The 17,133-nt window shown below is 40.1% G+C and overlaps 1 protein-coding gene across 1 annotated transcript in view; it reads left to right on the top strand.

Annotated features, from left to right (window-relative positions):
• Window positions 1-120: 120 nt before the first annotated feature.
• The window catches only part of ACTR3 (actin related protein 3), a 34,374-nt gene continuing 17,361 nt past the window's right edge, over window positions 121-17,133 (top strand). Inside the window, exon 1 of the mRNA XM_081873194.1 lies at window positions 121-267. Within this exon, the coding sequence (XP_081729320.1) occupies window positions 224-267 (44 nt within the window). The 5' untranslated portion in view covers window positions 121-223. The remainder of the gene's footprint in view (window positions 268-17,133) is intronic.

The raw sequence follows: 17,133 nt of genomic DNA, 5'->3' as shown, positions 1-17,133 counted from the left end.
CTCCGCTCGCTCTCTCGCTCGCCGGCGCTGTGCGCGTGTGTGTGAGAGGTGGGGGCGGGGGGCGGGAGCGAGGCAGCGTCTGGGGCAGGGAGGGGCTGGCTGGCCGGGCTCCCTTTTGCGGAAGTGGGTGGCTTCGCTCCCCCAGAGTGGAAGGAAGGAGAGAGCGCGAGCCCAGCGGGGTCCTCCGCACCTTTCCCCCAGCGCCGTCTCGACCCGAAGGAGGATGGCAGGGCGGCTCCCGGCCTGCGTGGTGGACTGTGGCACAGGGTGAGCGGCGGCGAGGAGAGATTGAATGGGCGCCTTGCCTTGCTAATGCTCTTCTGATTCTAATTCTTTTTTGCATTTCTTCTTTCTGCTGCTGCTTTTTCTGCTGCTGACAGTTTTGGAGAGGGCGGGGAAGGGAGCCATTGAGATTAGCCTTGCGATTCCCTTTCATTCGGGGCTGTGAATGCGGGTGGGAGTGGTAGCTTGCCTTTTCATTTAAAAAAAAAAGAAAGGGGGGCGGCGGCGGCGGAAGGGACGTCGGTTCCACCCCCCCCACCCCAGCGCCAGGCATCTTTTATCTGTCCTCCTCCCCACGCATGTCTCCCCCTCCTCTCTCCCACCCACCCCCAGCCCTTTCCCTATATTAGCCTTCAACTTGTGAAAAGATTAAGGGGAGAAAGGGTCATGTGCTGGAAGGAATGGGAGTGGGGAAGAGGTGGGGTCCCCCCCCTTTCATTTTCCTCTGACTGGCCTTTTCTGAGCAGGTTGCCCAATGGCCCTCCTTCCTGCTTTTTTTAAGCATCCAGAACTGTGTGCCTTTGTGGGAGGGAGAGGGGAGTCACACCCTAAACAGCACAGCTTCCCTCACCTTCCCGTTTTTTAAATATGTGGGATTGGCCCTTACTCATTCCTTTAGAGGCGTCGGCCTTCTGTGGAAGTGGGGGTTGCATTGTCTTCATCATCATAAAGTCGTTGAGGCTGCAATTAGCCAGAGGTTTTTTTTTTTAAAAAAAAATATTATTCAATGTGTTGGTTGCAGCAGGGTGACCAAATAGAATGGCTCTCTTCTTCCAGACTGGGAACAGGCTAGCTTCTGAAAATGGGCACTTATATATCCTAAGATCAGGATTTTTAATTTTTTTACCCTCTTTGCTTCAGAGAGAACTCATCCACCTTCAGTTCATTTCAACGGCCTGGTTAGCTCTTTCAGGAAGCAGTGCTGCTTCATTTCTTTCTGAAAGGAAAATGCACTTTCATAGAGCTTAGGCGCAGAGTCAAGATCAGCATAGATTCTAATCCTTATTTCTTTTAAATCCAGGCTGGGTGATCTGTAATTGTCTCCAAATCTGAATATGCATTTATACTATGTGGATTATTTAGAGTGGCAGTTTTGTTCAGCAGTGCCATGATTTTTCCATATGTGTCATTTATTCAGCCTTACTTCTCTCTGTGTGGGTGAAAAAAAAAGTCCACCCTCTCTTGTGAGCAAGCGCAGAGGAACTTCCTTAGTTTTGTCGAAGGCTCTTCCTTCTTTCAGGCTTTTATACCTTATAAGGCAGTTTTCAGTGTCAAACCTGAACCAAATCTTTTTTAGAAACCGCTTTTCTTATTTAGCAATTGCCGGTTGGTGATAAGAGAGAAAATAGTAATGCTTAATACTTAATGTGTGCCTGTAGAAAAGAGCTTTATGGGATAGTTGCAGAGATTCTTTCTGCTCCTCTTTCCAGGAGGTGGTGAACAAAGCGTTGGAGGTACAACTGTAGGAAGCTAAGGCTTCCTCAAATAGATACTTTGTAGCCTTCGTGCCAGTGCCTTAGGGGAACTGGGTTTGAAAGGAAGTTCTCTTTTTGACCACCATTTTCAGATAACTGGAATGGGGGCGGGGAACTGAGATACTTTAGTGTGCAGATCATATATGCAGCCTCCAACACAGAAACTGTAACTTAACATGACTGATTGTACAGTTTTTATGTAGAATCAGTTGTCATTCCACCAACTTTAACTCCTGTTTAAAAAAGATGCCCAGTTACAAATTTCTTTCATTGTTTGGAAAAAAAGGATTTTAGAATTTGATCAAATGTGCAGTTACATAATCTTTTAAAATTGTGACCTTGTCTTTCAATTTTAAAAGAGAAAAAGGTTGCGGGGGGCGGGGTAGTACAACCCACATTTGATTACGGGTTGTTCATATAAATGAAACAGAGTATGTAAGATTGACAGCAACACATATCTGACAGTTTTTAAATTAAATATGTTATAAACTCCTTGAAATGCATTTTGTACTCATTGCATTTGGGCTGTCACACTTACCTAGAACATATCCTGGTGTTGTGATAAACCTATAATACTTCTACAAAATGCAATACTTAAAATGACATGTAGGTTGCAGGTTCTGCTCTGCAAACAGTTTCTGAAGCTTTCATTTTGTACTTGTAGAGGAGACGTCTTTGGGGCCTTGCTGTCAACTATAGGCATTCTTGAGTGTGAGTGTAATAAATGAGGATAACTGCAAGAGGACAAGGGGACTTAAGTCCAGATTCTACAAGGGGCTTTGCAAATGAACACATAACTGCCTCTTTTAATTTGGTAGCACATCCTCTTTTAATTTGGTAGCTAGCTATTCCTTCCATTTTTATGTTGTGATGTTTTACCGTGTGCAAGCAATTTGTGCCCTCTTCACTCCTCCCACAGGAAGGTAACAAACCATTACCCCAGGTTTGGCATTGTGTCTGAACCAGGGGCTGTGGTTTGTTTTGCTCACAGCACGATGGATAAATCAAGCACAAGCATTAGATTATTGTGACAGGTGTAGAGAAAAACAAACTACAATCCCTGGTTCAAATGTAGCACAGAGCCAGAAATTGTGATTGGTTTCTGCTTGTACTAGTGGGGAGGAGCTAAGAGTACAATTTCAATCCTATACATGGGGGGCTTACCATGATGTGCAAATATGGCCAATAGGTTTGCAAAATTCAGACTTCTAGGTGCCACCTTGAAGAAATGTGGAAAGCTCTGAAAGTTTAACGGGATTTCCAAGTGTTCTTTAGTTGGTACCACACTCTTTCACTAATGCTGCTTTAATAACAATATTGAAGAGTAACCTTGTCATGCATAACACAATATTAATTTTTCTTCAAGGCCTTATGTGCCACATGTGAAGATGTGAAAGTCAAGGTGCACCCAATGCATTCTGCTCATCCGCACTGTATTATATATGAGATACCTCACTCTGCATCTGTCTGCACTGTAAACATGGATGGGTTCCAGCCAGTGTGAACAGTTGGAGGCTCGAATGGTGGGAGGAGTGGAGATCTCATTCATTTTGCTTATGTGCAGTGCTTTCATAGAGTCATAGAATTGTAGAGTTGGAAAGTACCCTAGGATAATCTAGTCTAACCCCCCTGCAATGCAGGAATATTCAGCTGTCCCATATGGAGACCTGCAACCTTGGCGTTATCAGCACCATGCTGTATCCAACTGAGCTATGCAGGCTGAAATCTAAAAGTTTGCAGAAAACGTCCTATAACATATGAATGGTTCCTGGTCCTGGTTCCAACTGTAAAGTGTTGTGCACTGACTAGTACAGCTGCAGTTAAAGGTGACTCATAGTATCACAGATGTACAGTGCATCAGTGTGATTCCCCCCAAAATCTTTCAGAAGTGCACAGGGGACATACAGAAGTCCAATTATGCACTGGACATTTACTACAGACTTGAAGTCTGGTTTCTGTTTATTTGATGCTCCTGGATGTTTTCCCTTTACTATTTACTGCAGCAAAATATGGCGTTCCAAGTTGTAGGCATTGGGGTCCTAGTCAGCTAAGTGTGTATGCAAGTTCTTAAAAAAACTTGAAGCCTTATTTTGTGACAGAAGTTAGAATTCTGCTGACCTGATGCATATGATGGGTTATGAATGAACTTGGCTCAGTTCAGATAGCACACCAAACAACAATTTGTACTAACTATGGTTTGAGGTTTCAAAACCATGGTTTAAATTTGCTTGTCTGTTCTTGTTTTTCATTGCATTGTGCCAAATTATATTTAGCATAAACCATGTTTTCTGATTATGGCTTATTGCAAAAACACGACCTGTCAATTCAGACATCTTGGTAAACCATAACCAATTTTTTTTCCACTGAAGCCTGCATAATTTGGAAAACCATATATCTCTAAGTACAACACAGGTGCTTAGGTAATCGGTTTTGATTTGTGCAATAACATGTATTTGTATGGTCCATCAGGATGTTTTTTGCACACCACATTAGTTCAGCTACTTACTCATAGCATGTTTAGGTCATTGATTACTGTGTGTTTTTATTCTAATTTTGCATTTAGTATTTGTACTGTATTTACAAACGGAAGCATCCCATCAGGTATATTATTAAATGTAGTTAGCATCAAATTGCTATTAAATGTTTCAAATAGCAAGCCTAACCATGTCTACTTAGAAGTAAGTCACATTGAATTCAGTGGGGCATACTCTTAGGTAAGTGGGCTTAGGATTTCTGCCTTACAGTGGTGCCTCGCAAGACGAAATTAATCCGTTCCGCGATTCTCTTCGTCTAGCGGTTTTTTCGTCTTGCGAAGCAAGCCCATTGACGGCTTAGCGGATTAGCGCTATTAGCGGCTTAGCGGCTTTTAGCAGCTTAGCGGCTTATCGGATCAGCTGATAAGCGGCTTAGGGCTTAGAAAAGGGGGGGGGAGGAAAAAAACCCCGCAGGAACTCGCAAGACATTTTCGTCTTGCGAAGCAAGCCCATAGGGAAATTCGTTTTGCGAAGCGCCTCCAAAACGGAAAACCCTTTCGTCTAGCGGGTTTTCCGTCTTGCAAGGCGTTCGTCTTGCGGGGCACCACTGTAGTTACTATGCTGATGTGTTTGGGACTATGGGTTGTTGTTTTTTTGTAGAAGATTTCAGAAGTTGTAGCTTTTCCAGCAAGCCTTGTTATTCTGCTTATTAAAACAGTTTATAAATTGAGTTAAATAAGCTGCAGCATAGTCCTGCGCCCTCGTACTGATGCATGAGTCCTACTGATCTCAGTATCACTCAAATGCATGTAAATGAAACAGAATTATGACCTTTATTATTAAACATGACAGAGACCTGGTTTTGCTGCAGAAGAATAGGTTTGGGGTATACATTTTAACTCTAAAAGGGCTGCTTGTTCTATGCCTCTCCAAAGACCAGTTTTCCATATAGAGTAGTAGTGACCCAGCTTTAAATTTGAATTCATACAACTCAGGATGATACTTTGCAGCTAGGAGGATCTTACTGTTTACGAGTGTATGTGAAGTCTCAGAAAGAACAATCCTACATTTTGTCCATGCTTTAGGTTTTTGTAAAGAAGTGTACAGTAAGCTACCATAGGAAAGGTTTTCATTTTTAGGCCTTGCAGTTATATTTCAAGCAGCAATGTAATTATATAGAGTCTATTCCTAAAAGGTGATATTGAATTGCTAGATCAGGGCTCAGAGAGAAGGTCAGGTATTGATTTTCAGACAGAAGTTTCCCCATAGTCAATTCTAAACCAGCACAAGTGTAAACTTCTGTGTTTGAAATTCTGTAGCTTAATTGACACTCAGCCAAGAAGACACTGCTTTATTTTTGTAGTCTCATATACTAAAAAATGCATACAGCATGTAAAAAATATATTAAAATGTTGGACACATTAGACTTCTGTTTATCTCCCTTCCCTTCCCTGAAACTCATAATTTTAGCTCAATTCTTTACTGGAAACTTTTTTAAAAAAGCCACTCGTATGCATCTCGAGGGTGAACAAACTATTCTCCAAGTCATGTTGAATATTTATATTGAATGGGTTTAACCATTACTTTTGTAGCTACGCTGAAATTTATTCCAATGCTGAATATCATTTTGCTCTGTAGTAAGAGCTGACCTTATGCTGAACTCTTTGTTTCTTCATGTTTGTTATGAATAACTGTTCTAGTCTATGCCAGGCTTTTGTTTTTGGGAGTACTCATGGTAGCATAGTTTGACAGAAGGCCTTGGACACTTGTGAGGTGTGTTAGATTATATTGATTTATAAGCTGTCTTCAGTATTTTAAAAAAAAAGTCTCAAGAGTTCTGTAAATAAAGTAAAAATTGAATTTTCTTGCTTTTGTGTCGATATGGACAGTGTGTTTGGCTTGCCAAGGGTTTGTTTTTCTAAAATTTACTCTGCCAAGGCATATTTATAATTTTCTATAAAGTTGTAAGCTGACACAAGTTACTGTAACAGAATAATGGTCTTGGTTTTCTTCTAAAAATACAAATGTTTCAAACTGGTATTTTGAGTATAAAAGAAAAAGTAATCATGTATCACCACCATATAAGTAAAAAACAATCAATAAATCACCCACTTTAGTTACTGGAATGACTCCAGTTTTAAAGTGCATTAAAAACAATGTGCTCAAGTGGAAAAATAAATTTAGTGGGTATAGTTATTCTATATCTATGGTATATCTGTATATTTACTTGGAAGATATGCCCATAAATGACAGTCAGTATCTTTTGTGCTGTTCACCTGACAAGGCAGGTTCTCCTTTAGTAGTGTGTGGCACTGTGAGTTAAACCACAGAGCCTAGGGCTTGCCGATCAGAAGGTCGGCAGTTCGAATCCCCGCGAAGGGGTGAGCTCCCGTTGCTCGGTCCCTGCTCCTGCCAACCTAGCAGTTCGAAAGCACGTCAAAGTGCAAGTAGATAAATAGGTACTGCTCAAGCGGGAAGGTAAACGGCGTTTCCATGCACTGCTCTGGTTCGCCAGAAGCGGCTTTGTCATGCGGGCCACATGACCTGGAAGCTGTACCCCGGCTCCCTTGGCCAATAAAGCGAGATGAGCGCCGCAACCCCAGAGTCGGTCACGACTGGACCTAATGGTCAGGGGTCCCTTTACCTTTACCTTTTATGTTGCCATTTCCTGTCTGGAACTGTTAATTTAATCTCTTGCTTGGTAGTTTCCATTTTGGTATGATTAGTTATACAACATTTAACAAGTACAGATCTCAAGGGATTTTGATTAAGAACTGAAAGTGGGCTTCACACATTACAGAGCTGGTGTCTGACTCCCATGTTCTCTTTATGCATGACTTGGGTAACATCAAAAGCAAAACTCAGCATTGTTTCTGTGGGTTATGACTGAGGTTGATGACTGTCATGTCCACAGAGAGGAAATACAAGTTGCTTGCACTTCCTCTTGTACATTTCACAGAAATGAGGGCAAAGTTATTCTAAGAGAAATTAACCAACTGTATTCTCAAGTGCATTTTCAATCTATCTGTATGTCTAGTCCCCCCCCCCCCTTTTCGGTTTGTAGTTAACTTGACAGCAGCAAGAATAATAATCACTTGTCGTTAGAAGAGTTCAGAAATCCTTTCAGTAGGGGTAGGTGATAGGAATGTGTGGGAGGTTGTCATTATAGTGAAGCTGGCAAGTCATGGGAGCTTCAAGGGGAAGGAGAAATTAATTCAGAGAGATGTTGATAACCCATACAGAATTTTGGAACACCAGTGGAACAGTCATGATTTATGAGGATACAGAATTTTCCAAAAGATAAGAAAATAGAATTGAATATATAACTCCTATATGTAATAGTATGTAGGAAGGCAATGTGGAAATGAAGGTTGTTGGAGGGTTAGCTGGGATAACAATGGAATACTGATGATGATGATGATAGGGTTACTCAAAGACTTATCAAAATTGTTCTTGTGGAGTATTATAAAATAACCTTGGAAGTCAATACTTAAAAAGTATAATTCAAAACCGAACTGTCTACCAGATTTTTCTAGATTCACATTTATTTAAAGTTTGCATACGAGAAGCATTTGGTGTGAAATGTAGAAGTGAAATTTAGTTTGTGTAGGTTTTGTAAGATTATTTCATAGTTACCTGAAGTATTTTATTCTCAGACCATGGCTGAACACCAGTCCCACCCCTATCTGGTCTTCTTTCACACACTCTGTGTGCATTTTTGCTTGGCTGTTGATGGTCAATAATGACTTGCCTCAATGGAGGAAAGAGGTGTATGTAGACATTAGTCCATAGTATAAAGATAAAATTGGCATACATTGCTCCACCCACTTTTGCCTATGTCCCCTACCTACCAGTAGTATATGGCCCTCATAAGGTTTCCCAGAAAGGAATGTGGCCCTTGGGGGGGTTCTCAGCCTCTGTACATAGTTGATGTCTGGTAGTTGACTTACATAGTCTGGTTATCTTGTATAGTTGTTTTGAGAAGGTTTTACTGTAGTAAATAGCACTAGGTGTTATTAGTGACATAAGTGCCGAGCAACTAACCTTCTATTCTTAGAAATTCCAAGATATAATACAAGTTTCATCTCATTTTGCTTTATGAAGAATTTCTGAAGGTGCTAAGTGTTTTCAGGTCCCTGAAAATACACACATGTCCTGCTTTACAAACACAGATTCACTTATCCAAACACAAGGAAATAGTACCCAAACCTTGCTATTCCTTTCTCAGGAACTCATTAGAAATTTCCCCATAGGAATAAATGGAAATCATTGATTCATTATGTGAACACTTGCCTAACTTGCCATTTCCAGGGAATATGTTGTGTCCATAAAACAGGACCTGCGTATGAAACTGAAAGCAGGCTCTTTGAGTTAGATCTTAACATATGGGCAGGACTATATGGGTGCAACCAGAAGAGATCTTAACATATGCAGTTCAGTTAAGAGTTGTAAAGGTACTGAAAATAAGATGAATTTAAGAAACTGGAAGAGTGATGTAATGAGCGACGTCTTGAATAACAACTTGGGTTCTAATTTCTGCTTGGCTACCTCTTGGGGGAGCTTGGACCCAGTTACTCTTTCAGCCTAACCTACCTCACAGGGTTGATGTGAGCACAGAAGTGAGGAATGGAGAGAAAACAGTGGAAGCTTCTATTAATCATGCTGGCTGAGTCTGATTGGAATTGTAGTCCAAAAGCATCTGGAGGCCACAAGGTTGGTAAAGGTTATCATATATCATAAAGAAGTCACCCTTCCAAAAGTCTGCTGTAGTAAGTGATATTGAGGGTAACTGAAGTACTTAACACCTTTTAGGGACAACTTTGTTTGCAAGAAGCATTGAAAATAAACTGGAGTAGTTTTGTACCCCAATTGTTTACACTCAGCATATGCAAATGTTAATTTCTTCCCTGGAGTGTATTTTTATTTGCAGAATGTAAATGGTAAATTGTGTGTTGCTATACTTTGTTTATCCAACTAACAGATGACAGTGTATTAAAGTACAAAGTTAGAGAACCAATCCCTCACAAATTCTTGCAAGAGATATGCCCCAATGCAATTGCTGTCTGTGTCAAAATTTAAAAAGTAAACAAATCACCAATGCATTCTAACAGAGAAGCATTTTTTTTGTATTGACAGTTGCCAGTTTGTTATGCTAACCTTTATTTCTGTATGTATAGAAACTTCTGTATGTATAGAAACTCTAATGGTTCCACATGTATTTCAGTTGAGCAGATCTGAATGGGGGACCCTATTTCCGTATGTGGAAATGCATGCATGTTGCCTTCTTTGAACTGTTTGGAGAAAATGTGGTATACAAATACAATGGAATTACAGTGGTACCTCTGGTTACGTACTTAATTCGTTCCGGAGGTCCATTCTTAACCTGAAGCTGTTCTTAACCTGAAGCACCACTTTAGCTAATGGGGCCTCCTGCTGCTGCTGTGCCACCGGAGCACGATTTCTGTTCTCATCCTGAAGCAAAGTTCTTAACCCGAGGTACTATTTCTGGGTTAGTGTAGTCTGTAACCTGAAGCGTATGTAACCCGAGGTACCACTGTATTTTTATGGTTGGAACTATCTAAGCTCTGTAGATGTTGTTTTCATGATCCATTTTCAACCTTTTTTCAGAGTTACTACAGAGTTCTCCAGAATCCTTAATTTTAGTTGGGTTTTTAAAATGTGTATGTCTTTTCCTTGTGATGGGATTACAGTGAAATTGAGTGAGCAATAGTTTCATTTTACCTTTGTCACCCACATTTAGTGTTATTTATGTCATTAAATATTTTTGCCCCCAATGTTTTCTTCTAAAGAACTATGACAGTAGTACAACTCAGGATAGTAATACATTCACATTTGAGTATTACACTATTTATTTTTCACAGAAAAACTGAATAGATTTTGAGAACTCTACCATTTTAGCATTAGTGTGTGCAAATGGTAATAGGATTTTAGCCTCAATGAATTTTCAGGAAACTATCATTGCAGGTCTCACTGTAAAGACAATTATGTTTTCACACAGCTATTAGTTAACAAAGTATGTGCCAAACAATGACTCCTTAAACTGTACAAATTTGTACTGTGAAATATGACCACCCTGAACTCTATTAGTTTCAGAATTCTTTAGAAAAAACAAGTGTTACTTCTCCCAGTGCAAGTTACTTGATTCTTTGCTCTTAAAAAGAGTGTGTGTTCGCATTAACAAATTGATAATTGTTAAAGTATATTGAAGGGGAAACACCCACAATATGATTTCTCCTGTTTTGCATACTCCTGGCTGTTAGAATACTCTGACAGTGGTTTTTCCTCTATCTGAGACAGCTTGAGTGTGTGAAGAGAATATAGCTACAATGCATCCCATATGTGCTTTAGCTGCTCAGTGTTTGGTGCACTTATAACGTGTGAGCAGTTAAAAAACAACCCTCTTGAACAGGGCTCAGCAAACTTTTTCAGCAAACTGTCCCTCAGACCTTGTGGAGGGTGGCAGACTATATTTTGAAGTAAAAAATGAACGAATTCCTATGCCCCACAAATAACCCAGAGATGCATTTTAAATAAAAGGACACATTCTACTCATGTAAAAACCCGCTGGTTCCCAGACCATCCGTGGGCTGGAATTAGAAGGCAATTGGGCTGGATCCGGCCCCCGGGCCTTAGTTTGCCTATCCACGGTTTAAGATAATGGCACTTAGCTATGTTATAGGACAGAAATTAACCTAATTATGATTGCCTTGTTCAGATTATTATTTATGCCCATCAACAGTTTAGGAAAGTGATTTCTAAGTTTATATTTTTCATATATATAATGTTTCACCAGCTATTCGTTACTATCACTGGAAATATTTATAATAAAGATAGTCAAGGCCTATCAGCATAAACAACAGCAAATACTGTTAAAACATTTCAGTATTGAATCGTGTATTCCCCACCAATTGCTTTTCCTTTCTGCCTCCATTCCCTTTGCTTATTGTGCTTCTTATTGACACTGTCTAATCCATGTAGGCATGAGTTGCTCTTCAAAGGGAGTCAGCTGCATGATTTGCAAGGCCTTTTGCTAATCAGAGCAACTGATCAATGGCAGCCAGAAATGCTATCGGCAAGAGACACGGTGCTAGTATTGGTGACAGAATGACAATCAGGAGTCAAATTCAACCAACAGAAGACCTGTCATACTGAGGGTCATAAGCTAGTTATAAAATATATGTGTTTAAAAGAAGCAAAGCAAATATCTACTGCCACAATCATTACTGGGCTGAGTGAACTGGCCTATGGGCTGTCTGCCTAGAGTTTCCTCTATTCCCTGTTCCTTTTATAGACTAACAAAGGATTTTTTGTCTGCAACTTTGAAGTATCAGTGTCTTTCTCCAGCTTCAACACCACTGACAAATGGCAATTCAAACAGTTTTAGTTCCTTGCTGTTTTCAGGCATCAGGGTTTAGCTATTCTTTCAACTTCAAGAGGAAAAGTGCAGGTACAGAAACTGAAAGTTGATATTGATCAACATGTGCCATGGCCAAAAATAATGAATGGGAAAGTTAAGGGCTGCAATACCGTTTCTGTTAAGATCATAAGAAGAGTTCTGCTTTGGCCTTCTACCAAAGGCCCTTCTAATCTAGCATCCTGTTCACAGTTTTCTTGACCTGGTGAATTATACCAGATTGCTCTGTGTATGCACTTCATGCAGAAGCATGCCAGTTTTTCCTCCTAGCGATTCTTGGATAATAAACATTTGATTTTGAATCATATTGGCTTGTATCCAACAAAACAGTATTAGGAGTGTATTAATTAAAGTTTATTAATTGGAATGGGCCTACTTAGTTGCATACATCCCATTCATTTTAACTCACTTCATCCTATAGCATTTGTGCTATCAAATCTTCATTACATTTTGTTCTACCTTTACAGCCAGAAATAAATTAGTCACTATTCTCCAGTATAGCCATCTAATTGCTTGTTTAATGTGTTAACTCCCTACTGTATAGAGAGCAAGAGCCATATTTTAAGCACATATTTTCCCAACAGGAATGACCTGACTCTCTTTCTTTTTGGAACTTGAAAAGGTTAGCAAGACTATAAACAGGAATTGGTAGCTAGCATAATTTCATTGTCTGGTTCATGAATGATTTCTCTTCCATTTTGTGTCAGTAGGTTTAATACTGATTTGTATGTACTTATCTCATATTGCAGAATGGTACTGGAGATACCTTATTTGTGAAAATAACTCTTGTCTCAGAGTGGGCTGAATAGTATACAACAGACATCCCTCTGTAGGCTTCCAAAGGACTATGCAAATATAAATATAATCATTTTACTTGGTATGTCTTATAGTAATTATGAATTCACTTAAAAGTTGCATTGCTAAGAGAATCTGGAATTGGTGATGCTGCTAATACCAAGGTCTGCTAAATAATAATTACTGTTTCCTACTGTAAACTGAACTGAAATTGGGGTGTGTCTCATTATTCCCTGAGTCATGAATGAGTTGCATCTTGCTTTGCATTCTTTGTATTACTGCATTCCTAAACTAGGTTTGCCTACACTGTTACTGAATAAAAATACTTAGAGTAGGTTTGATACAGTTTGAGATTTTCTCCCCACTGTTTAAACATGGAATTAGAAATCTTTTAAAGTATCAATATTTGTTTATTTTCCCCCCTTGTTATATTTGTCCTTGTTTCGCACTATGAACTGATGACCCACCTGGTTATTGTGGTATTGAAATTACCCTGCTGAAGATGAGATTTAGCTCTTCGAACAAGAATTAGAGTAGTAGTGTAGGCTCAGAACTGAATGGCCGGAGTGCCTGCCAATTATCTTATTTATTTTCATGACTCATTCTTCTGCATTTTTGCTAAAGTAGCAATGAATATTTTTAGATTTGCTGAGTTGTACTGTTTGAGCTTAGACTTACTGGAAGTACATCTTAGTATTTTCCTTCCAGTCAGGATGTGTTTTTATGCTGTGGATCATTGCCTACATAAGCTATTGAGCACTCTTTTACATCTTGGTCTTCTGTTTTTGGTTTTCCTGAACTTACGTTTTTAAAATGCTAGGATACTGCTTCACCTATGTGCTTTTGTTGAATTCTGTACTCTTGCACTAACAGGCTAATCCTGTGCATGGTTCCTTGTATATAGGCTCTGTTTTGTTCAATGGCACTTATTCCCAAATAGAGGACTATATCCGAAATGTACAGTGTCTTAGAATATGTTCAAAACTTATTCTTAGTAAGAATGTACATAGATTATTCTTTTGTGAGTGGCTTTGGAATCAGAAGGCATTTGTTTTATTGGAAGTTATTTTATTGCTCAATACAAAGTATGACACATCACAGTAGTGCTAAAACAATGAACGGCATTAAGGTCTTTCTACTCCCAATCTGTCACTTATGAGATTCTGTACTTGGAAATGTGTTTGGGATGCTGTGCCCTGAAAATGCGGCAAGAAATAGCAATTTTAATAGGACCTTAATGCTAGTTCTTCTCAAAGGGCTCACTCATGGGAGATGTTTCAGAAAGTCTGCATGAGAAAGAAATGAGACAGAAATTGGTTGGATGATCATTTTGCATGTGCTTTGTCATAAAAAGGGCTATAAAATGCTTCATCTGCAGCATTTTTGGTTATCAGAGGCTGGTTATGAAAATCTAGTATTAATCCACAAACGTCTGATGTTCCAGATCACTACAGCACAAGCATATGAAAATTGGAAGAAATTGCTGTTGCTCAGCTTTATCTATGCATTTATTAAGATAAAGGGCGGAGAAGCCGTTTTGTTATTTTCCATGTTGTTGCTAAGCAAGAGAAAGCTGGGAAAACCTGGGAAATTCTCTCTATACCAACAAATGAATGGCCTTATTTCTTCCTGTTATCTTGACCCATAAAGCACTTCCTTTTTTTGGCCTTATAATCACTATTCTCTTGTGTCCCATATCTCTTACGTGTAACCACCTTCCCATATCATAGTCTCATATAATGCCCCTCATAACCCTTCCCTATTTGCCTTGTTCCCTATTGTCATTCAGCGTACTTTATCTTTTGACCCCTTGTCATTCTCTTCCCCTACATCTCAGTCCTAGGGAGTCTCATGTTCTATTTTTTCACCTCTGTAATCCCACGCAGAATGTACTTGAACTGTATTTCAAATTCTGTCTGTCTTGGATAAAACTGATAATTTGTATTCATTTTGATCAGTTTTCCAGACTGGTTACAGGACTGGAATAAACCTTGGTCACCCTGGCAGATGACTTATGCTGAGAATGGATTGGAGATGTGGAGGGTGACCCTCTTGGGCTCTTGGTGGCTTTCCATACCATAGACCAGAGGTTTTCAACCTTTCTGAGTCCACTGCTCCCTTGACCAACTACATTCTTTCTGAGGCACCCCTGTGGTACTCAGGAGCGCAGTTATGTCACCCCTTGCCTGCAGAGCCGGCAGCCTCTCACTCTTTTTCAAACATGCTCCCTTATGGATGGTTCCTTCAGCCTCCTCTCCCCTCTCCTATGGAGTCCTCTGGGCAGCCACACTGGTTGCCCCTGGTCTCTCAGCCCCCCCCACCTGCCCCAAAGGGAGGTGGCTCCTCACACTGCCTACAGGGGCCTGGGAAGCACCTGCTGGCCAGCCCCAGAGGCACCATTCACCTGGGGAGCTTATAGCCAGGGCCTCAACGAACATCTGTGCAGGCCTTTGGGAGGCAGAGACGCGAGAGGGCATCAGAGGAGGGAGGGAGGGAAGGGAGGGAGGAAGGAAGGAGGGACAGAGGCCAGTGTTGCTTGAAATCCACTGTCATAGACCTTGTATTCTTTTGTGTCATCTTGCTGGGCTGGGCTTGGATGGCAGTTTTGATCTGGCTTCAGTCCATTCTGATCAGATATACTCAGCTGGTGATGCTGTTGTGACTTTTGCAACACCTCATATCTTTTGACTCCTGTGGTGCTGCAGTGTTCCATTCTGCCCCCCCCATGCATCTTACCTTTTGCGTTAAACATCTAGGTGAAGTCATCCATAACCAATTTTCTATAACATTTTATTTTTGAAAAAGTTTATCTCAGTTGAATTACAGCAGAGACCCAACTGTCTCACATTTTACCTACTAATCCTAGAAAGTTTGTAGAACTCTTGAGCTCTGGAGACAGTCTTGATATAGATGACTGTGAACAAACTGAAATTTAATCCATTGCTTTGTAAAATTCTATTCTATTCCTAACGTTGGTAGGAGCTTTTTGTGTTAAAAGCTATGTACTCTTGCTTCTTAGATAGGAAGATAGGTCAGATGTCTTAAAGAATATCTCAAAATTTTACTCTTTAACTCTTTGCATCCTTAACTCTACATGACAGGGTGTGTAGGTTCTCCCTGTTCCATGCACTAGGAATGATTTTTTCTGAAACTTGAGTAATGCCAGCCATAAGCTTGTTGCAGTGATTACAATACAATGAAATTCATTTTCTTGTCTGGCTGTTGCAGAATTTATCATTCCTGATAAGCAGCACCCATTCTAATCTGGACTTGGGCCAGTCTGGAGGACAGACTTTTGTTTGGTCTAAGCTGTATTTCTGCGTATCTGAAGAAGTGTGTATCTGAAGTGTATTTCTGTGTATCTGAAGAAGTGTGCATGCACACGAAAGCTCATACCTAGAACTAACTCAGTTGGTCTTTAAGGTGCTACTGGAAGGAATTTTTTTATTTTGTTTTGACCATGGCAGACCAACACGGCTACCTATCTGTAACTGTATTTCTGCCTCTGCCTAAAAGTAAATAAGGTGAAAAGCGAGTAAAGTTCCTTTTCGTTAGTGTGAATGTATCTAAAGAAAAATATTTCCAAGATCTTAGCATGTGAAATGTTGTCAGTTTTAACATATAATCTGGCAAATATTGGTGTGGTTCAGACACACTCACTGTGTAGAGTGTATGTGTGGTGGCAGAACAAGCCACCTTCTCAACTAATAGCTGTGTTTAACCTCTTGACCTGCAAGGCACCCACACCTTAGGTACTGTATTCATAGAGACTGTACTTGGAAAGTCCATTGCACTTGTCCTCAATCATGGTAATTGCTAACCCTCACCTGGATTGAGTTGTCCACATATGTTGGGTATGAAGATAAATTTGGTCTAAATCATGGACAATTAGTTGAGCTTCAGTCTGGCTTACCATGTGACCAGTTTCATTTATGTGATGCTTGGCGACATCTGCTGTAGTTTTCTGATACTTATGCAGGTTATTTGGGGATAGAGATAATAATATTAAGAGTAAGTAAGTAGGGCTGTGGGATAAAGGCAGAGTAGCATAAGGAGAATATAAACATGAACATAAGCCAGTTACATTAATTCACAGAGCTGGAGTAATGCTTTATGAGATCTTGATCTGGACAGCTTTGGGGGCAAATTCCCTGTTGTTTTAGAGTCATGTTTGTAATAAAGCTCCTGTGACTCTTCTGTTGGGAGTACAAGCAGCTGAATTGATAGTTTTTCTCTTCTCCTACTCCATTTCCATGTGAATGCCTTCTGTGCTGGATGCACTGCAATGGACTTTGTTGGACTGCAGGTATCTGTTAGCTTTTACTTACTAAAAAGTGACAACCAACTAGTAGTTGGACTACCTGTATTGAAGTCCCATATCTGTGACGAATTCATTATGTGAGTCTAGGTGAGTCCAACACCCTTCAGTGGAGGAATCTCAACACACATTCCTACATCTAATTTGAAACCATACCGGACCCTGATCAGCTTTGCAAATGTGCTATAGCAGAGGCTCAGTATCCATTCCCATATATAAAAATGCACATTAGCAGCAGCTTTTCTCATGGTGCTTTTGTGAACTGGACCAAGAAAAGGGTTGCAAAGCTTTAGCTGAATTAAAATGATCATAGCAATGTCTAATAATTGCTCCATTAATTTTTTAAAAATCTAG

The sequence above is a fragment of the Podarcis erhardii genome (genome assembly GCF_964252035.2).
Source record: "Podarcis erhardii genome assembly, chromosome: 1".
In the NCBI taxonomy this organism is placed as follows: domain Eukaryota; kingdom Metazoa; phylum Chordata; class Lepidosauria; order Squamata; family Lacertidae; genus Podarcis; species Podarcis erhardii.
The sequence above is the reverse complement of the archived record's forward strand: the minus strand, read 5'-3'. Positions and strand labels throughout refer to the sequence as shown.